We start from the raw sequence: 24,543 nt of genomic DNA on the forward strand, positions 1-24,543 counted from the left end.
TTTTAAACAACTTTTCAATTTACTTCTATTATCTAATTTTCTTCATTATTTTGGTGTCCTTTGTTGAAGAACTAGCAATGCTCTATTAGGATATAGCTGAATGCATTGGGTGTGCCAATAACATGAGGCATATATGTGCAGCCACCAATCAGCAGCTCATAAGTCTACCTGGGTATCATTTTCAACAAATGATATCAAGAGAATAAAACAAATTAGATAATAGAAGCATATTGGAAAGTTGATTAAAATCATATGCATTATCTGAATCATGAAATAAACTATTTGGGTTTCATGTCCCTTTAAATTAAAAGGACATGTTACCCAAATGGTGAATCGCTTGAAAGTGATGCAGCATATCTGTAAAAATCTGACTAGAAAATATCACACAAACATCACTATGTTTCAAAAAAAAAAAAAATGGGGGCGGAGCCAACTTCCTAAGATGTCGGACGCATGTTTCAAGAGCTCCGGCTCTTAAGTCCGTTATTAGGGGTAAAAATCTAGTCTATCACGAGATATTACCGCTCTACTAAGGATCCCTATAAGATGTCTCCATAATGTACCCTGCTAACCAGGTCTGGGCATCTATACTCTGTAATAACTCCTAATATCAGCATGCGACACGGTCACGGACATACAGCCTGCAGGAGCAACTGATGAAAGACAGAAGACAGCCATTATAAGACTTTCAGCTCATCATACTCGCATGGTGAACCGGTATTAGCACCCAGCTCACTGAATTAAGCTACTACAGCAGCCCTAGAAGCTATCTCAGTTGTGGTGTTGCTTTCTCTGTGTAAGAAAATGGCGGCCATGGAAGATTGGGAATCAATTGCGCTGGCCTCCTTCCAGCTAATAGAAGCATACCTGAGTCAGATCTGTTAAACCTACACATACCTACATACCTGCCTCCCAGTTTGACCAGGGCAACGGAATACTCAAAATGAGCGGAAATATACAGGACACAGCCGTTATGTGCACTACCGGGGCGGATGTAATATCTTATACCGCGCAGTTGACCCGGCAAAATCAGGCTCAGAAATGGAGGTTAATGGACAAATGGAGATCCTGCTTCCCTTGTATTACTAGGAACCTCGGCTTCCCTGACGTTGGTTGCGATCCTACAGCGGCACTTGCACTTAGCCTACGGAGCGAAGCGAGATTGTTTTACTTATATACCCCGGAGGGGGCCCTTGAGAAACTCAAGAGCTACAGAAATAGCGAGATGTCCTGCTGCCTGGTCGCAAAACCAGCTCTAGCTAGTGAGCTTCATGCCATGAATGAAAAAGTATGGGGCAGGTTACAACAGCGAGTCCATGGCGAGTCTTCAGCCTTACGTTCTGGTGTGGGGTAAAGGCTACCTCTTATTAGGTCTGCCAGTGAGATTGCATGGGAAAATTGACATTCCCCACAGTTATACAAAATAGACTTATTAGTGTTTTACGGTGGACTTGGACTTGATGCTCTGGTTCACTATTGATTAGCCATTTTAAATATCTCCAGTCTTGTGCTATCTAGATAGGTTAATATGTATTACATTCTGTTTTATTCATAATACACTGAATTGCTCTATTGTTATAAAGGGCTCTATTCTATAGTATGCTAACTAGAACTGTTTACCTAATAACTAAGGTGTGTTCCCTTGCTGAATCCAATACTGCTTGAAGTCTTAGCACGTAATTTTCTTAATTACTCACACAATCTTTTCTGACTTACTTAACCCAAAAATATACCTATTTTAACCAAGCATAGCATATTGTACTATCCCCTTTGAGTATATTTGATAGGATGTCCTTTGCTATTTATTTTCATAATAATATTATTTTTGAATATCCCTAAGGACTTAGATGTCAGCGGCCGAGATGTCTGAGCCTTTTCACTCTTATATTTGTAAGCATGATTGATAGAATATACGGACTAGGGACTTCACAACCAGTACAGGAATACTAACATTTAATGCTCAGATACTTGGTTACTATTAAAGCTTACTGTGACGCAGTATATATATATATATATATATATATATATACACATGTTTGGGATTCTCCACTTCTAGTGTGTACCATTGAGTGCAGGGCTTATAACTTGAGGCTACCCCCATTGCTATTCTGCGATTTGCAGCTCTCCTTTTAAGCATTAGATATGTTTTTTAGCGCAGGCTGGACCTGCAATGCAACCATTGAGTATACCTTCTCTTCTCATAATGTACGCCAAGTTTAGTAGCTTCTCAGACTCTACTATGCTAAATATTACATTACCCCAGAAAGAATTAGCCCATTTCTGTACATCAGCTTGTGCCCAGTACGCCCATAAGTTTTTTCATATAGATATGTTGTCTTGTTTTATTATAGCTTGCCTACCTTGAGTTGTGAAACCATAGCTTAATCAATCATCTCCCTCCCCCCCCCCCCCCACACAATAAAATACCTCCTAGTTTAGGTGGGTTAAATACGCGGTTCTTCTCGTCTATACCGCACCCTAAATCCTTTTAATTCCTGTAGTACAATATATTGTTAACATTCCACACACTTCGAATTTAAGGTTTTAAATTTCTAGTTATAAATATTACATTAAAAGGTTAAAGAGGTTCTCCATTTAGGGTCCATGAGTGGCCCTTCCACATTAATGCCTACCTACCTTGTATTATGTTTACTTCCCCTGTATGGTCCATGAATGGCCGTTCCAATCATATGGTGGGTATACTGTTTGAGCAACATTCACTACTTGTTTTGAGAGTGTAATTTGTCACTTACCTGTAATGTGTTTTTATCTGATTTGGTTTGGTAGCATACCCTTTAACAATCTATTTTACCTCATAATTTGTATTGGCAATTACCCATTGTTTGTTTTGTAAAGAACCTCAATAAAATATGCAGCCAATCAGGATGTTTGTACCAGGACTTGCAGGGGAGTATACGTCTGGCACGATCCATAGAGGGAGGCAAAAGACAAGTCCCTGCGACCAATTATGGAAGGTTTATGATACATTTCCAATGAGGTAAAAAAAATGAATCACAAGTCAGCTGCTGCTTGTGGTTTCCATAAGATAAATGTAAAGTTTCACTGCTCCCTCCCCTTATATGCACTAGGGCCCCCCTCGGGAGGCCCGCTTAACACTTTAAAAATGACATGCTCTAATTAATTAGAGCCATGAGCTTCAAACTATCGACCCTGCACTACTGTGTATTTAACCCCCGCAATCAGCAGCGCTAGTTGCACATTTGAGTTGTGGGACTGTTTCCGCTCCTTGGGTTCCAAGAGAAACTTCTACTTTGTGTGTAACCCCTTTGCAGGGGCTAAACACAGTAGTGTAGGGTTGATAGGCTTAAAATGACATGCTCTAACAAATTAGAACATGTCATTTTTCAACTATTATGGATATTTTAGCCATTTAACAGCTACTGTGAGTACATTCCTTTTAGTACACTGCTTTGTGTTGATAGTACTGCACTATTTATTCAGTAATCACCGAGAGACATGAGAAGTTCACTACGGTCTTAGTGAACCCATCTTGGGGAAGATCTGTGCCGCCATTACACCAAGTACAGCTTAGGAGTAACAGAGGCCTGACTGCAACTCTCATTTAGGGAAGTAATTGTTTTACGCAAGTTACAAAATGTTTTGGTTTGTTGCTTGAAATTTTATCCTGTCTGATGAAAGATCATGATGTACAAAACAAAAGCAGCCGCACCAGAATATTATTTAAAGCTTTATTCCATAGTGTAAGGCATACAAAGTAACAACAACGTTTTGGGTGCTACCCCTTAATCAGTATACACCACACAAATCACACACCTCTTTATGTAAGTAGCAGCTGAGGTTCAACCAGTGTCCTTCAAATTCATGAGGATATAGCAGACAAAGCAATGAAAACAGAGGCTCTCAACTAAATAAAACTCCAGACAAATGACTATGTAGGGAGGGGTTTAATGATCTCACTTTGGGCACCTGGGGGCGTGTCCTAATGAGCCGTTGCTCATTTTGAATCTGGAAGCGGGAGCGGATACCTGGAAGAAGAAGTTGTGGTATCATACTTACCATGGAGGATTTACAGTCGACACTTGGGACGGTCCAGGAGCTGATTCGGTCCAGAGGAGTAAATTGGATCCAGAGGCGGCTGGCAGGTGACGGAAAGGAAGACATCGCGGGAGGTGCTGTAATGGCGGGCGGTGGCGTTCCTGTAGGTGGTAGTTCCAGGCTGGTTCATAGGTCCTGCCCGCTAGAGAAACTCAGTCCATCGGTCGGGAGCAGGCGGGACTCCGGGAGCCGGAGGCCGGAGAAGGTTCCTGGTGGTGGAGTTCGGTCCATACAACAGGCGGTGCAGGACGGCACTGTGGCTGAAACGTTGGAAGGAGGTAATAGTCGGCGGACTGGGACCAGTACTAGCTGCATGCAGGACCTGTTGGAGACGAACAGGTATATGTTTTTCTTTTTCAGGTAGAGGAGGGTCTGGAGAGGAGCTTGAAATGGCTGAGGAGGCTATGGGGACAATGGAAGAGCAACCTGAGGAGTCGCAGGGTAGTAATTTGGCAAGTCAGGAGCAGGATACGGCCTATTTTGGCCTTAGTGATAAAACTCGTCAGGAGCAGGTAAAAGCTTTAGGCCATGTTGTAACGGAGGCGGGGAGGAGGGATATGGCACTCATAGCCTCTTTTGAGAGGGAAAAGGAATCATTGGGTAGTCGGGACCTGTTTTCGGCCTCTAGGTCTATGGGGGATTTTAGCCACCAGTCACCGGAGGTTGTTACTTCCAAAGGAATTAGGCCTAGAAGAATTTTTGCATCACATTTACCTCAGAGTGGCACATCATATGGGGAGGAAGCTAGTTTATCCCATTCTGAGTTGAGGGATGTTAGAGATGGATCTTTATTAAGAGGGAGGGGTGTTAGCGACTGTTTTAACATACGGAGGGCAGGTAGAAGAGGCAGCAGGGGCATTGGTAGAATGAAAAGTAGTGGGGTAGGGAGCACACAGGGGTTGCCTGTAGGCATTCTAATGTCTCTTTTTCCTCAGAGGTAGACCAAGCAAATTTTCAAGCAGCAGAGAGGAGAGTGGTCAATGTTTCTTTTCCTGTACATGATGATTATGATTCGCTATGGTTGGAGGAGCACTATAGCGACTTTGTCAAAGAGGAGGATCCACAGCCTTCAGTTTCTGGACCTGTAGCAACGGACCAGGTAGGTGATATGGCTGCTTTAACGTAGCTACTATGCGCATTGGTTGCTGAGAGTGGAGGCAGTAGAGTTAAGGAATTGGGTGATAGGCGTAGCGTTGAGACTAGGTCTAGGGAAGCTTTGGGTAGGGCTAGTTCTGAAGGGGTTCCTAGGAGTGTCTGTTTAGCTGTTAATGTTGCAGGGGAAGTTAACAGGGGTTTCGCATCCTCTCAGGTACGTCACAGGGAAAGAAGACAGGAGAGCAGAAGCAGGATACCAGTGTCACGGCAGCGGGTGAGATCCCGTTTGCCCCTGGCTTACCGTAGGAGATAGGAAACAGTCGAGTCGTCAGTTTGGGGAACATTGGATAAGCACACAGGGAAGAGGGGGAGGACCAGAAGGTCTAGATCCCCTGAGAGGAGAAGTTACAGAGATAAAGAAAGTGCAAGTGGAAGGGACATGAGTCAGGATCCTGAGGCGTTACATCTGGAGACCAGGAGCGAAGCGGTGGCTGGAAGGGAGGCCTCAAAGAACCCTAGTAATACAGGAGTATAGGTTTATGTCTAATATCTAAAGAGAGCGTTTCTGGGGATGTTAGATGTGAGTCTGTTTTGAAAGGGTTGAAGGAGCTGGTTGCACAGCTGGAAGGTGGCCATCGGAGTAGTTTTAGTGAGTCCATTGGTCCGTCGGGTCCGGTTGGAGTGTGGGTGTCGCAGAGCGTGGCTCCTGGGGCGGGGACATTGGAACGGTCCAGTTCGGTGCTGTCGGGTAATAAAAGTGCTAATGGTCCAGTGGTTAAAGTCTCTGAACAGGCTTTCAGGCACCCGTGCCTATGCTCAGTTGGTCCCTTGGGAATCCATTTGTCAAAGAGGTTAAGGAGAAGATTTGGAGACGGGAGTTTGTGGAAATTTTTTCCTTACTGCCAGTAGATCAGTATTTTTATATTAAAGATGATTCAAAAGGCGATTCGGCTAGAAAAGAGGAAGACAAGCGTAAGAAAAGGTTTAGAAAATTACCTAAAACCTTGGCTAATTGGTCGAAAGCTTTCTGTATTTTGGCTAGCGTTGTGGGTGAAAAGAACCCGGAGCTGTGTTCCTCCTTGTTCTGCTATTTGGATGAAGTGGCGGGTGCCTGCCACACCTATGGTGGCCTTGCGTGGTGGAAATATGATGAACAGTTAAGCCAGCATATGGCTGTTCGCCCAGAAATGAGGTGGGATGATAGGGACATGGGGATTTGGTTAGAGCTGATGACTCCTTTAAGGTCCGGTCAGCCCTTTCGGGGGTCAGGGGGAGGGAGCAGTGGTCCCTCTCCCGGGTCTTCAGCAGTGGTCCTTAGAAAGGGCTCTGTTTTCAATTTAATGAAGGTGCATGCAAGTTCGGCACAGCTTGTAAATACAAGCATGAATGCTCCTTCTGTGGTGGAATCCATTCTGGTTCCAAGTATTTCAAGAAAGCAAAATCGTTGTCTAAAGGGGATGGAGTCCTTTTGAGCCAAGATGCCAGTGAGAGTAGAAAGGATGGCGCCATGGTTAAAGCTGTACGGTAGCAGAGGGGCAAGGCTGAGGATGCGGAGATCCTTTTACTTGGTTTTAGTTCTGGTTTTCGTATTCCTTTCATTGAGAGTGTTGGGTCTGTTTTCTCGGGTAATTTGAAGTCGGTGGTTGACTTTCCAGGGGTGGTGGCAGCAAAAATTGAAAAAGAAGTCTCTTTGGACCCTCCGTTTGAGATTTAAGGGTGTCCCCTTTGGGCGTAGTTCCCAAGAAGGTTCCTAATCAATTCAGATTAATCCATCATTTGTCTTTGCCAAAGGGATCTTCGGTTAATGATGGTATTGATCCAGAGGTGTCTGTTGTAAGATACGCTTCATTGGATAAAGCGTTGGATTTTGTAAGGTGTGCTGGCCATGGTGCCCTGTTGGCTAAGGTGGATATTGAATCTGCCTTTAGGCTACTTCCTGTTCATCCTTCCTGTCACCATTTGTTGGGTTGTTTTCTCGAAGGTTCCTTTTTTTGTGGATTTATGCTTGCCGATGGGCTGCTTCATTTCTTGTTCTTTCTTTGAGAAGTTCAGTTGTTTTGTGGAGTGGGTGGTCAAGCAACTTTCGGGGATGTCATCGGCCATCCATTATTTGGATGATTTCCTGTTTGTGGGACCAGCTGGTCAAGATGTTTGCCAAGTCTTGATGGATTCCTTTTTATCTGTAGCTAGGGACTTTGGTATCCCTGTTGCTTCCGATAAGACGTAGGGACCTTCCCCTATTATCAATTTTTTGGGCATTTGTATTGATTCCGTTTTGATGGAGTGCAGACTTCCTGAGGATAAGATTGTGGACTTCGTCCGCTCTATTGATTGTGCTCTGTTAAGAAAGAAATTGTCTTTAAGGGAAATTCAGTCTTTGGTTGGGAAATTGAACTTTGCTTGTAAGATTATCCCGGTGGGTAGGATATTTTGTAGGAGACTGTCTTTGGCTTCTGTTGGAGTGAAAGTTCCTCACTTTAGGATCCGCCTGTCCTCAGATCTGAGGGAGGATTTGAGAGTTTGGAGAGCCTTCTTAGAAAATTTCAATGGAGGGGCGTTGATTCAAGCAGCGGAGGTCCCGAACCAGGAGCTCCATTTGTTTACCGATGCTTCAATGGCTCATGGTTTTGGAGCTTTATTTGGTCGGAAGTGGTGTGCGGGCCCATGGCCCGAGGCTTGGACGTTGTCTGGTCTTACAAAAAACCTAGTCTTTTTGGAATTATTTCCGCTGGTGGTGGCAGTCAAAGTCTGGGGCGATGAATTTGGAAACAGAAAGGTAGTTTTCCATTCGAACAATATGGGGGTGGTTTTTGCCATTAACCGTTTGTCAGCCAGTTGTAAGCCAGTCGTTGGTTTGCTCAGAAAGTTTGTTTTTGAATGCTTGAAACATGATGTATATTTTTGGGCTGTTCATGTTCCTGGGAAGGAGAATGTGGAGGCTGACGCTCTCTTGTTTTCAGTGGTAGTGGTTTTGGGTCGCAGCACCCGAAGCGGAGAGGATCGGAACTTCTTGCCTGGACGAAATGTGGCACCTGAACTTCCTCGGTTGTTGAGGTTGGCTAGGGGAGCTGTAGCTCCGGGTACATGGAGGGCTTATGTGGCTGTTTGGGTCCAGTAGCTGGATAGATTAAATGCTGTGGCTGATTCGGCTAATGATGTTTGCAGGTTATTGGACTGGATTGAGGAATGGAAGAGAAGGAAGCTGTCGAGATCTATGGTGCAGCGTAATATAGCTGCTTTGTCCTTTTTATTTAAACTGTTGGGATGGGATGATTTAACAAAGATTTTTAGCATTCGCATGGCTGTTAGAAGTTTAGTCCAGGGTATGGTATCTGTGGATATGAGACGCCCCTTGTTTTTTTCAGTTTTGGAGGGGTTGGTTATAGATCTTTCGAAGGTATGTTTTTCTCGTACAAGGTTTTGTTATTTCATGTGGCCTTTTGGTTAGCCTTTTTTGGATCTTTTAGAGTTTCTGAATTCGTAGCGTCAAACCGGTGGGATAGGGGAGGTTTAAGGTGTCAGGACGTGTTAGTCAATTCGCGTGAAGTACTTTTGTGGTTGAGGAAGTCAAAGACAGATCAGGTGGGAAACGGTTCGTGGATCAGTTTGATGGAAGTCGGGGGTATGTGCTGCCCAGTTAGGGCAGTTAGAGAGTTTTTGATGGTTCGTAAAGGCGAGGTTAATGAACCTTTTTTGTTACATGAGGATTATTACGTTTCCAGTTTGCAGCAGTAATGAAGAAAGCTCTGACGGTAATAGGTGTGGATGGGAGTGAATTTGGATGTCATTCCTTTAGGATTGGTGCAGCAACGGAAGCAAGGAGTTTGGGGTTGAGTGATGGTGTGGTTAAGAAGATTGGTAGATGGAGATCTGACTGTTTTAAGTTATATATTAGACCAGAATTAGTGTTATAGTTGTTTTTGTTTTAGCAGGTCCGCTCCACTGTTCGATCGTGGGCCATTCCTACGTATATTGGGCAAGGAAGGCAGCAGCAGTGAAACATTTAGGGACTTGGCTTAATTGTTCAACTGATCAAGTGTCTATTAAATGGTTCGGGGTGCGAGGTATGAGGTGGGACCAGGTGGTAGGTCAAGTTATCAGTAAGGCCAGGTTATTTCGCCCTCCTGATATTTTAGTAATTCATGCAGGGGGTAATCGCAGAAAGAGTTAATTGATAAGATCAAGTGGGATGTGGGTAGGTTAAAAGAATTGTACCCTCATCTTATAGTGGTGTGGTCAGACATTGAGTGCCGGCTGTGTTGGAGATCGGCTTGGGATCTAAAAAGGTTGGACTCTTCGAGGAAAAAGGTTAATAGAATGATTACGAGTTTTGTGACTAAAATGGGTGGTTTTGGGATCCGTCATGTGGAGTTTGAGGGGGAGTCCGGTAAATGTTTTTTCCTGAAGGACGGGGTCCACCTCAATGAGACTGGTTTGCACCTTTTTAACTTTAATCTCAGTGAAGGGGTGAAAAAAGCCTTAGCCCTGTGGGTTGGTGCTCAAAGGTAATTTGAGCATTGGCGCGGTGCTAGCTTTAAAGTTTAAGTAATTATTTGAGCGGGAGAGGTTATGGTTGTGGGCGTGCCTGGTGGAGCGCCAGTGGAAGGCATGTGATGTGGATTGGGGCAAGCACCTTTAAGTGAAGTATAGTTGTTTAAAGTTTTAACTTCATTTAAATTTAATTTAATAAATGCGGGCTGCAGACTTTTTTCACCCACTTCTGTGTCTGCGTTTTATTTTTAAAGTAATGCATAAATGTGTGGTCATGAATTTCCAGGGTATTTCCTGAAAATGCATTGGCCGAGAGCCTCTGCTTCCATTGGTTTTTCTGGTATATCCTCGTAAATAATGTTGTTACTTTGTATGATTTGCACTATGAAATAAAGCTTTGAATTATATTCTAGGGCTACTGCTTTTGACTTAATTGTTCATTGGAATTGTAAGATGGTCGTCACCTGCACCATGCACAGAAGATATGATTGAGTGTGCCGGACATTTATAGGTTTTTTATTTGAAAGATCATGATGTGACAGCAATAATGTTTTTTAGTTTGTCTCGCGTTTGTTATTTGATTATGGCATAGTGATGAGTGGGCCTGATAACCAGAAAGATCTAAATATTTTATTAACTCTTTTTGTACAAGTGTTGGTTTAAAACTGCTGACATCTGTTTATTAGTTATTTTCAAATTCTTGCTTAAGTAGCAGAATATGTTATGGAATGTTGCTCCTTACCTGAAGACGCTTCTCTGTAAGCTGCAGACAGACCCTTGCAACATCCTTTACATACGTTGGGAACCTTTGCTGCAAATGGTCCATATTGGCAGACTTGTTGCTATACTGAACTTTATCAAACATGATGGTTACAGCACTTTCTTCTAGCTTTTCAACATCACCATATAACACAGGCACTCGAAGTATTGCTGCACCTTTACAACGAATTGTAAAAGAATATGGAACAATTAGCATTACAATATTTTGGAGTTTTAACAGAGCTTAACAGGATTGTTTCTTGTTTCTAGATGAGTGGTTAACAAAATTAATATCAGACTTAAAGGGACAGTAAACACCTTCAGATATATATATATATATATATATATATATATATATATATATATATATATATATAAACTGTTTAGTTATGTGTAATGAAACAACTTTGCAATATACGTTCAGAATTTATTTTTCCCCCTTTCATGTATTTTAGCTCTGACAACTTAATTTCTCATTCTCATAAAAATCCCCTTACTGACTTCCCAAGGCTAACCTTACAACATATCTTTTACTTATTGGCTATAACTGATAACTACTGCAAAACAGAATAATTTATACTAGCCTTATGACCATGACTAGCCTTGTTGTCAGCAGACTAATTACAAAGTGTTTACTGTCCCTTTAAAAGTCACTAAGAATATTGAAACGCTTTTTTTTCCCTAAAAGCACTAAGAATATTCCCAGATATAAAAATGTTAGTAGCAGAGACTCACTGGCTCATGGAAATAGTCAAACCCTAGTTTAACAATTTTAGTGAGAAAAATAAATATAACCTCACCATCATTATTCTGTAATACTACTCGCTCTCCTTCGAGTTTAGTTTTACCATACAGGTTCAGGGGATTTGGTAAAGAATCTTCATGATAAGGGGGGTTTGTACCATCGAAAACATAATCTGAGCTGATATAAATCAGGAATGCACCAACTTCAGCTGTAAAACAATAAATAAACGGACAAATACATTTAAAGAGTGGCAGAAATATTATAGAAAAAATATGTAATGGCTGCTGTAGACAGAGACATGGGACCCTGTAATTATATATATATATATATATATATATATATATATATATATATATATATATATATATATATATATATAGTTTGAAAATAAGGCGCACTCCATCAGTCACAATCCGATTGCCGTGGTGCTGCATATACAGTACATATAATTTCCAATATTCACTCCATGTGAGTAAAAAATGCTGCACTCACCGGTCTTTGTAGAAATGTTTCTTTATTGTAAACAAATTACAATATTCATCACACAAGTACCCCCATTTGTTTACAATAAAGAAACATTTCTACAAAGAGTGCAGCATTTTTTACTCACATGGAGTGAATATTGGAAATTATATATATATATATATATATATATATATATATATATATATATATATATATATATATATATATATATATATATATATATATATATATATATATATACACACACACACACACACACACACACACAGTATATCCAAATTAAATGCACTCACAGGACCTTTTGGGTGAAGAAATCCAAAATGTATTTTAACGTTTCGGAGATATACAAATCCCTTTCATCAGAACAACTTAATAGTTTGAATAACAGAATATGTATAAGGCAAACAATCAAGTGGTTACAAACCTCATACAATTCAAGTGGCGCCAAACAAACAGTGTTTGGAACGCAAACCTGCGTTCCAGCATATCATCAAACTGGAAGTGACAGTTTTCAAGTTCCGGTCTAAGACTTACATTGGTGTAAAGACAAAAACGTAGATCGTAACTTAAAGAATCACATCTAATAGTGTTAATGCATATGTTACATATACTTTCCATCCTAATAATGGTGTGTATTTAAATCGCTCTTTAAAACGCATTGTAAAGCGCAGAAACTGTGAAAATCCGTGTATAGCATAATAGCGGTTGTGGTGGTAACCTTAATACACAGTAAAGGGGAAATTAGGCAAATGACTCATCTGATGTATTGATACATTTACAGATGTTACAAATAACAGACTTTGTAAGTTTGTTCTATTATAGGGCATCAGTATTCCTATAATGTATATGTGCCCTACTAATGGTTGTTGCCATAGTGACCTCACTGAGCAGGAACCAAAACAATGGAAGACTTAACTATTTGAGTGTCAGGCTAAAACTCAATGATACATCTTCTGGTCAGAAATGATCCTGTAAGTTCCTATGAAGTTGCCACTATAACCAACATCAGGGGCTGCTATAAGTGTACTACATGTAATGGCCTAATAGCTACTAAAAAGTTTAACCACCCACACAACAATAAAAAGTACACCATCCTACATTCTATCACATGCACTTCGGAATATGTAGTGTACATGCTGTTCTGTCCATGTGAGAAACACTAAATTAGGAAGACCCAAGGGACATTAAGAGAGTGCATGGCAAACCACAGGATGGCCATGAGACAGGCCATTGAGAAGGGACGGTCAGACCAACCGGTGGCACACCACTGGATGGAGACAAAACACCTTGAGGCTTTGTTAAGAGTTATCCTGATTGACCACGTCTCGAAACCTTTGAGAGGTGGAAACGAACAAAATGCTCCTCAGGAGAGAGGAAGAATGGATTCTGAGATTGGACACTATTGTTCCAAAGGGACTAAACTCTATGTCAGATTTAGGTAGTCTTATGTAAACACAGCTGATTTTGTGCTGTTGGGTTTTGGGCAGCAGATATATAATCCGTTAATGGGTGTGTTGCAGGTGCCTTGGTGCCTTTAGACATTAGGTATCTGCATCTATTTACCCATTATAGGTTCTTCCCCAGAGTTTTAGACCCTGGGGTGGACCGTTCTTACAACGGAATTTTTATATTCCCTGCAACAGTACCCTTTGAATACCCACATTGGCTCTGCACTTATGGTAGCTTTATACAACTACACCACAGCTGTTATAACTATGATACACCTTTCTGAATTAACCCCTATTGGATTCATATCAGTGTATTCAACAACATTGTATATGTATACATTTATCATAGTGTACCAAGTTAATTATCTTATTTACCACACAGACCACTATATATACACTTCTATATAGTCTGTTGTTCAGAGTCAGTACTATAACATTTTATTTATATATTTATATAATCCTGAGAGCACATACATACCGTGTTTGTTTGATACACATAAGTTTGTATTTTGTTGTATGCACTATCAGCATAAATTGCTAATAGTTTCACATAAGACCATGCTATTACTATGAGCAGTTCACACGTTTTAGTATTTTGTATAGTGTGTATGTGACAATTGAGCTTTATTCATATTGTGTCATTATGACATGCCCCACTTCCGGTTTCAGTAACAGTCTATTTACAACATTCACATACACCATGATGCCCCACTTCTGGATTGACATGTTCTATGTCACTTCCGGGTATGTTGAGGCTATTCAGTCCAGAATTCTTTAGAACAAGTTTTTACACGGCACCTAAAACAATAATTAATAACTGCTTTTTGTGCATATAATATAGCGGTTTGTAAGTGTGTGATCCCAATGTGTTTGTGACTTGCTAATGTTTGCAACTCTGGACCGGAAGTGGCTTGTAATACCACTTCTGGTTTGGCGATTTTCTCAGTGTTTCCTATGTTTGATTTTTGGTGCCTTCACAGAGGGGAAGAGCTAATCACCTTGTAATTGTTTGCCTTATTTAAGAGGGTGCTTCACATCATTTGTTTGTTATGAAGAAGGGGAGAAACATCCCCGAAACGTTAATTAAACTTGGCATGTTTGAAAAATAAAAATAATCAATAAAACATTTTTGCATAGGACATTACCACATCTAGGCAAGTATCCCTGCGGGGATACTTGCCTAGATGTGCTAATTTCCTATGCAAAAATGTTTTATTGATTTACTTTTGGGTCATGGAGGATTTTAATCTCAAATTTTTATCTCCACCATAATTTTAATGAATATATATATATATATATATATATATATATATATATATATATATATACAGTGTGTGTGTGTATATATATATATATATATATATATATATATATATATATATATATATATATACATATTTAGACATATATATATCCATTATAGGCCTTTCTATTCAAACACCTTGTGATATACCATATACCTTTTAGCCTTTATAAAACATTTTTATTCATACTTTTTATGACACAATTTATATATACTGTAAGTGTAACACTATATTTTAATGTATTAGCTTGTGTTTGGTGTACATTTTTTGTAAACTCTTACTCTGTACGCTAGATCTCCATTCACGCTAACCCACTGTGTGCTAATTTAATTTGCGCTTGTCTAAATGTGTTTACTTTCAACTAGTAATACACATGCAGGTTAGCACTGTCGCGATATTTCAATATTGCACCCGTGCTAATGTTAGCGCTCCACTTGTAATCTAGCCCTTAAAGTCTCTTTAGGCATTACAACATTTTCTCACTCATTCTGACTGAGCTCCTTATTCCCCCCCCCCCTTCTTCCAAAATCTCCACACCCAATCTCTCTATAACTGTTGAGAACTCCATCATTACCTCTAACCCGCATGCCCGATGTCTTGCGGTCACATTTGACTTAGATCTTTCTTTCACTTCTCAGATTCAGTCCTTGGCTAAAGCCTGCCTCTTCCACCTTAAAAACATCTCTAAAATTAGACATTTCCTTACACAAGACATGAGATTTTAATCCACTCTCTCATCCTTTCCCGCCTCCATTACTGCAACTCTGTCCTCTCTGGTCTCCCCAGCTGACACCTAGCTCCTTTACAATCCATAATGAATGCCTCTGCCAGGCTCATCTTCCTTACACATCACTCAATCTGCTGCACCTCTCTGCCAATTCCTTCACTGGCTTCCTCTTGCCTCTAGGATTAAACTCAAAATTCTCACTCTGACATACAAAGCCCTCAAGTGCACTGCTCCCCACTATATCTCAGACCTTGTCTCCAGATACTCTCCCTCCTGTCCCCTTTGCTCAGCTCATGACCTCTTACTCTCCTCCTCTCTTGTTACCTCCTCACATTCCTGTTTGCAGGACTTCTCCAGACTGGCTCCCATCTTGTGGAAATCTCTGCCTCCCTCCACAAGACTCTCCCCTAGTTTTGAAAGCTTCAAGCGCTCCCTAAAGACTCTACTGTTCAGGGACGCATACAACCTACACTAACCTTCCTTTATACCAGTTCCACTCCTCCATTGCTGTCCCCTGAACCCCCTTAGCATGTAAGCCTAAGAGTCCAGCTGTTTGTAGATCACCTTCTTAAGAGCTGACTACAACAGTGCGACTCTTGGCAGGGCCCACTATCCGTTTGATCCCTATAAATGTTTTGTTATACTCGGCCTTTGTTTATAGCGCTGCGGAATCTGTTAGCGCTCTAAAAATAACCAATAATAATAATAGATATTATTTAAATCACAGCACAAACTCATTTAGACCTGTCCTTAAATGGCCACACCAAAGGAGACCAGAAACATTTGAGTATACTCTTCAAAGGGTTTATCCCTGAATTGCTCCCAATTTTGAAAATAGTAAAAATTGTACGGCCAAACGAACATTTCTTGTACAAAGATCTTCTGAAATGCAGTTTTTTAAATTTCTGACAATTACTATGAATATATAATAAAACCTAAAATTAATTTTATATACTCTTCACCATATTTGTGCACCAGAATGTTTTTAAGAATTCTATTTTCATACGTTTAATTTAAAACGTTGTGCCTGGGTATTATCAGTCTGCTGTTTGGAAACAGTATTCTGTTTATTATTACCTGCTTCTTTTGCCAAATTTTCAGATGCACCAACATTTAGCATAGAGGCCGATTCTGGTTGATTTTCTACTATATCAGGCCTTCTTTCTGCTGCACAGTGTACAATCGCATGTGGCTGAAAATAATAAAAAAACTATTTAATAAACTTCATTGGTTTGAGTTAAAAAAGTGCTGTGTGCAATCAAGTCCCAAACCAGAAAGTGTAGGGAGAACAACCACTGTATTTCTCAGCAATCACCAATAATCAGTTCTTTCCCGTGATAAACATTGTCTTTGGCCTTATACCATTTATTTGTGCACAATCACTACATTTTGCAAGTAAATTCCCAAAAGCACACAAAAATCCATCACTATAATGTTAAAAGTCCTCTACTGAGCATGGGCAATAAACAGACTAGAGCTAGTGCAGATGTCTCCAAGTAAGCACTTCAAAGGAAAAGCTACTCCTTTTCCTTCCTGTAGAGACCACAGCCCTCTGCAACTATAATTTATAATTTACAGGTAGGTCAAAAAGCTCAGTGAATAGTACATTTCTGGGTGATCTTTGGGAAGGGTTAATGTTAGCTGTTAAGGGTTAATGTTAGCTGGCTCTTATGCCCCGTTAAGGATTTGGGATAAGGTGAATGGAGACCATGTAAGGTTAACCCACACAAACTTCCATACTACGCCGCTTCCTGATTAACACAGCTATTCCAATTAGTAAATAACATACAGGGAAGTGGGGGAAGTTAGATGCCCTACACTGCAGCAGGGTGCATGCCGTAGTACACAGTCAAAAATGCAAAGTGGCTGCACTCAAAAGTAAAAAAATGAAATAAAAAAAAAACAACTTTTATTCGAACAATTAAAATATAAAAAGGTACATTGAGATGTGCAACCTTACGTGTTTCATACTGAAACACATAACGTTACTCACTTCCATGCGCCTTATATTTTAACAAACATACACTTTCTGTGGATGCCACTGTCTTGGCTATATTTTCCCCACTGCTTACATCCTACAATCACTTTATGAATAGATAATAGGTTGTTCCAAAAAAGGAATTTTATGATGGTTATTCAAAATCTCGGATCTAAACCCAAAAATACAAGAGACACCCCTTAGTGCCTGCAAGAGGGGCCTTTAATCGCCATAACAACAGTGCACGCAAATGCCCACTGTACAATTTTTGGATGGTATGACAGAATCGTAAAACGGTTTACAATATTAAATACACAGTAGTGATTTGCCAGATAAACTAGACTACAGCTCACACAAATTATTTCCAATGTTCTTTTAAACACACTTAGCATTTGTAAGCATTACCAATAGATAGTATGTAGACTGTATTACCTTGAAGTCCTGGATCAGAGCTTTCACTGCAGCAGCATCCAACAAGTTAAGATATTCAAATCTGGGCCGAGCACGGCTGAAGCCACAACCAAGCACATGCCAGTCGTTTTCCTTAAACTCATTGTATACCGATCTGCCAAGGAGACCTGTTGCACCTGTGATTAGAACCCGTCTACTTGGAACAACAACATCCTCCTAGAAGAGACATACAAAACATGTTACTATGTAAAAATCACTTACTGATATAGTGTAATCTCATTTATTAACAATGTGGAGCATACAAATTAGATATAAGTATAGAAAATGTTTAATATAAAGATATAACTAGATTAAATAGACTAGAGATAATTTGTGTTATCTAACAATTAAACGCTATCTAAAAAAAGTGGATAAAACTGTACACCTTGCTCCTAATTTGTGTGTGTGTGTCTAGCTCATTATTTTCCCTCAAATTTTCAAATACATTTATAGACCCTTGTTTTACTGTAAAACTAGTGGTGCCCACATCAAGTCTGAGAGATGCAAACAATCCAGGGTTAAAGGATCTGTGTGTTCAACCTGAAATTAATTATGGTCAGGGGTGGAAAAAATATAAATGGATCAATGTAATATATACTATCAAACGATAATATTACCAAGGGGGCGCTCAAAAAAGTTATACACAACGTTAGTAAGAAATAGACACAAATCATAAATACATACATGTAATAAAATAATATAATAAAATAATAAAGGTACTATAAAAAAGTCCAGTGAAGGGAAATCTTCATAGACCAGAAGGGCAGCATTCCTGAAAAGTTCTGGATTGTAAGATTGTAAGGCACTACTAGTAGTGCGCAAGGCGTGTGCTGGAGACTACCGGTCCCTTCAGATGGGTAACCTCTGTCGAGGTCAGCATACAACAGGGAAGGTAAGGGTCCATATCCAACGCAGCGTCTTCACACAGGGAAACGGCAGGAACAGGCAAATCACAGCAGTGTGTGCACAGCTGAAATATAACTCCCAGCTTCCCAGTTAAAATCAAAATATGGGTAAAAATGCTACAAATGTATATATAATGTATGTAAAATGTATTATAAAAACAAAATTTATGCTTACCTGATTAATTTCTTTCCTTCCGGATATGGAGAGTCCACGTAGTCATTCAATTACTGGTGGGAATATTACTCCTGGCCAGCAGGAGGAGGTAAAGAGCACCACAGCAAAGCTGTTAAGTGTCACTCCCCTACCTATAATCCCCAGTCATTCAATCGAAGGGAAATAGAAAAAGGAATAACACAAAGGTGTAGAGGTGCCTGAGGTTTAATCAAAAATAAATGTCTTAATAAAGGGCGGGGTCGTGGACTCTCCATATCCGGAAAGAAAGAAATTTATCAGGTAAGCATAAATTTTGTTTTCTTTCCTAAGATATGGAGAATCCACAATGTCATTCAATTACTAGTGGGAACCAATAGCCAGGCTAGAGGACACAGAATAAACAGGGAGGGAGAACAAGACAGGCAGACCTAAACAGAAGGCACCACCGCTTGAAAAACCTTTCTCCCAAAAGAGGCCTCAGCCGAGACCAAAGTATCCAATTTGGAAAAAGTATGCAGAGAGGACCAAGTTGCAGCCTTGCAAATCTGTTCCACATAAGCTACATTTTTGAAAGCCCAAGAAGAGGAAACAGCCCTAGTGGAATGAGCTGAAATTCTCTCAGGAGGCTGCTGTCCAGCAGTCTCATAAGCAAAACGAATTATACTTCTCAACCAGATGGAAAAGAGAAGTAGCAGTAGCCTTTTGATCCTTACGCTTTCCTGGGAAACAACGAACAGGGCATTAGACTAGCGAATATTCTTAGTCGCCTGTAGGTAGAATTTTAGAGCACGCACAACATCCAAGTTGTGCAACATACGTTCTTTATGAGGAGGAGGATTGGGACAGAGAGAAAGAACAACTATTACCTGATTAATATTTCTATCTGAAACCACTTTAGGAAGAAAACCCAATTTAGTACGAAGAACTGCCCTATCCGCATGAAAGATAAGGTAAGGCGAATAACACTGCAAAGCGAGAGTTCCGAATCTCTCCGAGCAGAAGAGATAGCAATAAGAAACAAAACCTTCCAAGAACTTAAAGGGACATGAAACCCAAAAATTTTCTTTCATGGTTCAGATAGCGAATACAATTTATTTATTTTAAATTTTCTTCCTTCTCTTGTTATCCTTTGCTGAAAGGTTTATCTGCGTAAGCTCAGGAGCAGCAAAGAACCTAGGTTCTAGCTGCTGATTGATGGCTGTATATATATATATATAACAATTGTTATTGGCTCACCCATGTGTTGAGTTAGAAACCAGTAGTGCATTGCTGTTCCTTCAACAAATGATACCAGGAGAATGAAACAAATTAGATAATAGAAGTAAATTATAAAGTTGTTTAAAATTGTATTCTCTATCTGAATCATGATAGAAATATTTTGGGTGTTCTGTCCCTTTAATATCTATGGAATGCGTTGGCTCAAACGGAGCCTGCTGCAAAACTTTTAGAACAAGATTAAGGCTCCAAGGAGGAGCAACAGGTTTAAACACAGGCCTGATTCTGACCAGGGCCTGACAAGAAGATTGAACATCTGGCACATCCGCCAGACGCTTGTGTAACAAAATAGATAATGCAGAAATCTGACCTTTCAGAGAACTGACTGACAACCCTTTCTCCAGACCTTCCTGGAGAAAAGACAAAATTCTAGGAATTCTGACCCTACTCCAAGAGTAGCCCTTAGATTCACACTAATAAAAAGGTATTCACCCCATACCTTATGGTAAATTAGATCATGGTCTCAATGACCGACTCAGAAAATCCATGCTTAGACAGAACTAAGCGTTCAATCTCCACGCAGTCAGCTTCAGAGAAACGAGATTTGGATGGAGGAATGGGCCCCGAGTTCGAAGGTCCTTCCTCAGAGACAACCTCCAAGGTGGCCGAGATAACCTCTTCACTAGGTCTGCATACCAGATCCTGCAAGGCCATGCAGGAGCTATTAGAATTACCGATGCTCTCTCCTGTTTGATATGAGCAATAACTCGTGGAAGGAGCGCAAACGGAGGAAACAGGTATGCTATACCGAAATCCCAAGGAACTGCTAGAGCATCTATCAGAGCTGCCTGAGGATCTCTTGACCTTGAACCATACCTTAGGAGCTTGGCATTCTGCCGAGACGCCATCAGATCCAACTCCGGTACCCCCATTTGAGGGTTAACCTGGAGAACACCTCCGGATGCAGAGCCCACTCCCCGGGATGAAATGTTTGTCTGCTCAGGAAATCCACTTCCCAGTTGTCCACTCCAGGAATGTGGATGGCAGATAGACAACAATTGTGAGCCTCCACGCCCTGAATAATCTGTGCCAACTCCTTCATGGCTAAGGAACTCCGAGTTCCTCCCAGGTGGTTGATGTAAGCCACTAAGGTGGTGATGTCCGACTGAAACCTGATAAACCGGGCTATAGACAATTGGGGTCAAGCCATCAAAGCATTGTAAAACAATCTCAATTCCAAGATGTTTATGGTTAGAGCAGACTCCTCCCAAGCCCATAGTCCCTGCGCCTTTAACGAGTCCCAGACTGCTCCCCAGCCTAGCAGGCTGGCGCCCGTGGTCTCAATCACCAAGGAAGGTCTCCGGAAGCATGTGTCCTGAGACAGATGCTCCTGAGAAATCCACCAAGGGAGAGAATCTCTTGTCGACTGGTCTAGATTTATCCTCTGAGACAGATCCGAATGGTCTCCGTTCCATTGTCTGAGCATGCATAATTGCAGAGCTCTCAAATTGAATCGAGCAAAGGGAATGGATATCTATGGAAGCGACCATCAGACCAATTACCTCCATAGATTGAGCCATTGATGGCTGAACAGTAGACTGTAGAGAGAGGCAAGAGGAGAGAATTCTGGATTTTCTGACCCCCCTCAGAAAAATTTCCATAGATAGGGACCATAATAGATTCCCTAAGAAAACCACCCTTGTAGCTGGAACAAGGGAACTCTTTTGCAGATTCAATTTCTAACCGTGGGAACGTAGAAAAGACAACAAGATCTCTGTATGAGAATTTGCTTGTTGAAAAGATGGCGCCTGAACCAATATGTTGTCCAGGTAAGGCACCACTGCAACTCCCCGAGACCTGATCACTGCCAAGAGAGCCCCCAGAAAATTTGAGAAAATTCTGGGAGCTGTGGTAAGGCCAAACAGAAGAGCCACAAATTGAAAGTGTTTGTCTAGAAAGGCGAATCTCAGGAATTTGTGATGATCCCTGTGGATGAGAACATGAAGATACGCGTCCTTCAGGTCTATGGTCGTCATGAACTGACCATCTTGGACCAAAGAAAGAATGGAACGAATGGTTTCCATTTTGAAGGACGGTACCCTGAGAAACTTGTCGAGGCACTTTAGGTCTAAAATGGGTCGAAAAGTTCCCTCTTTTTTGGGCACCACAAACAGATTTGAATAGAATCCTAGACCCTGTTCCCTTAGGAACAATCACTCCCAGGGAGGAAAGGTCCTTAACACAGTTCAAGAATGTCTCTCTTTTTACCTGGTCTGCAGATAATCTTGAGAGGTGGAATCTGCCCCTGGGAGAGAAAGTTTTAAATTCTATTTTTTAACTCTGAGATACTTGACAAAACAGGAAAAGTATGCCCCCCACTTGATCCAATCCTGGACCGGGGGCCGACCCTTCATGCTGACTTAGACTCAGCTGAGGGTTTCTTTGATTGCTTCCCCTTATTCCAAGACTGATTGGGCTTCCAAGAAGACTTGGACTGCTCCTGCTTGCAAGAGGGAGAGGAAGACTTTTGACCTTTCAAGTTATGAAAGGAACGAAAATTACTTCCTTTGAGCCCATTTTTCTTGTCTTGCGGTAGAAAAGACCCTTTTCCACCCGTAACATCAGAAATTATTTCTGCCAGACCAAGTCCGAACAATACCCTTGTAAGGAAGCTCCAAAAGATTTGACTTAGAGGTAGCATCAGCTGACCAAGATTTTAGCCACAATGCCCTGCGGGCTAGGACAGTGAAGCCAGACATCTTGGCTCCCAGTCTAATAACTTGCATGTTAGCATCAGAAACAAAGGAATTGAGAGCCTTAATTCTATCATGTATGTCCTCCAACGGAGTCTCTACTAAAATTGATTCAGACAAGGCGTCGCACCAATAAGATGCTGCACTTGCTACTGTTGCAATACAAACTGCACTTTGATGAACATATATCTTCTTCAAATAAGCTTCCAGCTTTTTGTCCATGGGTTTCTTAAAGGAGCAGCTATCCTCTATAGGGATCGTAGTTCTCTTAGCCAGAGTAGAAACAGCCCCTTTTTCTTTAGGCACCGCGCGCCAAGAATCTTTAAAAAGGAGTCAGCAACAGGAAACATCTTTTTAAATACGGGAGACGGGGAGATAGGAATCCCTGGCTTCTCCAATTCCTGTGAAATAATCTTCATCACACAGTATGGGACAGGAAAAACTTCCACAGAGGAAAGAACATCATAGTATTTATTAAGTTTACTAGACTTCTTAGGGTTGACAATGACAGAAGTATCGGAGTCGTCCAAAGTAGCCAATACCTCCTTTAACAGTACACAAAGGTGTTCAAGCTTAAATCTGAAGTTTACTTCAGTATCAGATGAAGGAATGATACTGTCCGAATCTGAGATTTTACCCTCAGAGGCTACTGACATATCCTCCTCATCAACCTGCATAGCAGTAGGGGGAACAGAAACCTTACTATCTGAATGTCTAATTTTCCTCTTGCGATTTACCAGCATAGGAAAAGCAGATAATGCCGCAGATACCGCAGAAGATACCTGTACAGCAAAATCTGCAGGTAAATAAACTCCTCCAGAAGGCTGAGAGGAATTGCAGGGTACTGTATGTAACGCCATAGAGGCTTGGGACGTTTGAAGAGAAAGCTGTGGCATTGCCTGAACAGCATCATCTTGAGAGACATTAAGCTCAGAAACAAAAAGTTTGTCTTTACATTTTAAAGTTCTATTTAGACAAGAGGTACAAAATTGCAAAAGCAACATAATTTGGTTCTCTAAACACAGCAGACATTTGTCTATAGGAACAGACTCCTGTTCCATGACTGAAAATAATTTTTGGCAAAGAAAGATAAGGAAAAATAAATATTATTTATATTGCCCTGGTACTGTCATTTTACATTTTAATTCAGAGAGGTATTGAACTACAAACACACTCCTAACTACGGACATCTACACCTCAGCATTTGACTTATAAGATTTTGTCCGGATAATTTGCCGGTCTCACACTCTCAATCTAGCAGCCGTCACACCACTTCGATCAATTCTAACGGAGTGGAAGAGGGAAGTCACATGACCGGCTAAAATGAAGCTGCGCCACAGAGTAAAGCATGCGCTTCAAAGCCAACAGAAAAACTAACACTTTAGTTAAAGTGAACTGTTCTCCCTCTGACGATATGCCACTTAGAACGTAATGTAACAAATAAAAAAAATACCAGTGCCCAATAAACACTTTCTTAGCCAGAGTGTCTCACAGAGCTAATAAATAAAATGAACACATGAGCCACCAAAATAGGATTAACTCCTTCCTTACCATAAAGGAGATTAACCCCTAAATCTCTAGTCCACATACATAAAATGTGCCTGCCCACTGCCTGAAAATAATCCTCTGCCAAGGATTCTAGTCCCAAATATATAATGCAGAGAGTTTTTCTTGTTTAACCCCTTCAGTGCAAGTCTCCCAGACCCAGAAGACAAAAGCACTTACCTGCACATCTAGCTGTCCGAGCAAGGACTACCTCACCAACTTTCTAAGTGCTTTAAAGCCACCACTACCCTTCTGAAGAGATTGACGTGGACTACAGCTAGACCTAAAAAATTTCTTGTAGCGAAAAAAAATCCGATTTTTCCTCAGACACCAAACTTCACCTCCTCCATTGACAGAGGCAAAGAGAATGACATGGGTAGGGGAGTGGCACTTAACAGCTTTGCTGTTAAG

General features: G+C 40.9%; 1 protein-coding gene across 3 annotated transcripts in view; it reads right to left on the reverse strand.

The window, feature by feature from the left end:
- Positions 1-24,543, reverse strand: part of MAT2B (methionine adenosyltransferase 2B) — a 131,468-nt gene that overhangs the window by 7,682 nt on the left and 99,243 nt on the right. For all 3 annotated transcript variants that reach the window (XM_053718577.1, XM_053718576.1, XM_053718575.1), the window contains exons 2-5: positions 17,543-17,737; positions 16,210-16,324; positions 11,223-11,375; positions 10,406-10,599 (exon numbers count right to left, since the gene is read on the reverse strand). In XM_053718577.1, the coding sequence (XP_053574552.1) occupies positions 10,406-10,599; positions 11,223-11,375; positions 16,210-16,324; positions 17,543-17,737 (657 nt within the window). The remainder of the gene's footprint in view (positions 1-10,405; positions 10,600-11,222; positions 11,376-16,209; positions 16,325-17,542; positions 17,738-24,543) is intronic.

This window comes from Bombina bombina, chromosome 6 (genome assembly GCF_027579735.1).
Source record: "Bombina bombina isolate aBomBom1 chromosome 6, aBomBom1.pri, whole genome shotgun sequence".
Classification (NCBI taxonomy): domain Eukaryota; kingdom Metazoa; phylum Chordata; class Amphibia; order Anura; family Bombinatoridae; genus Bombina; species Bombina bombina.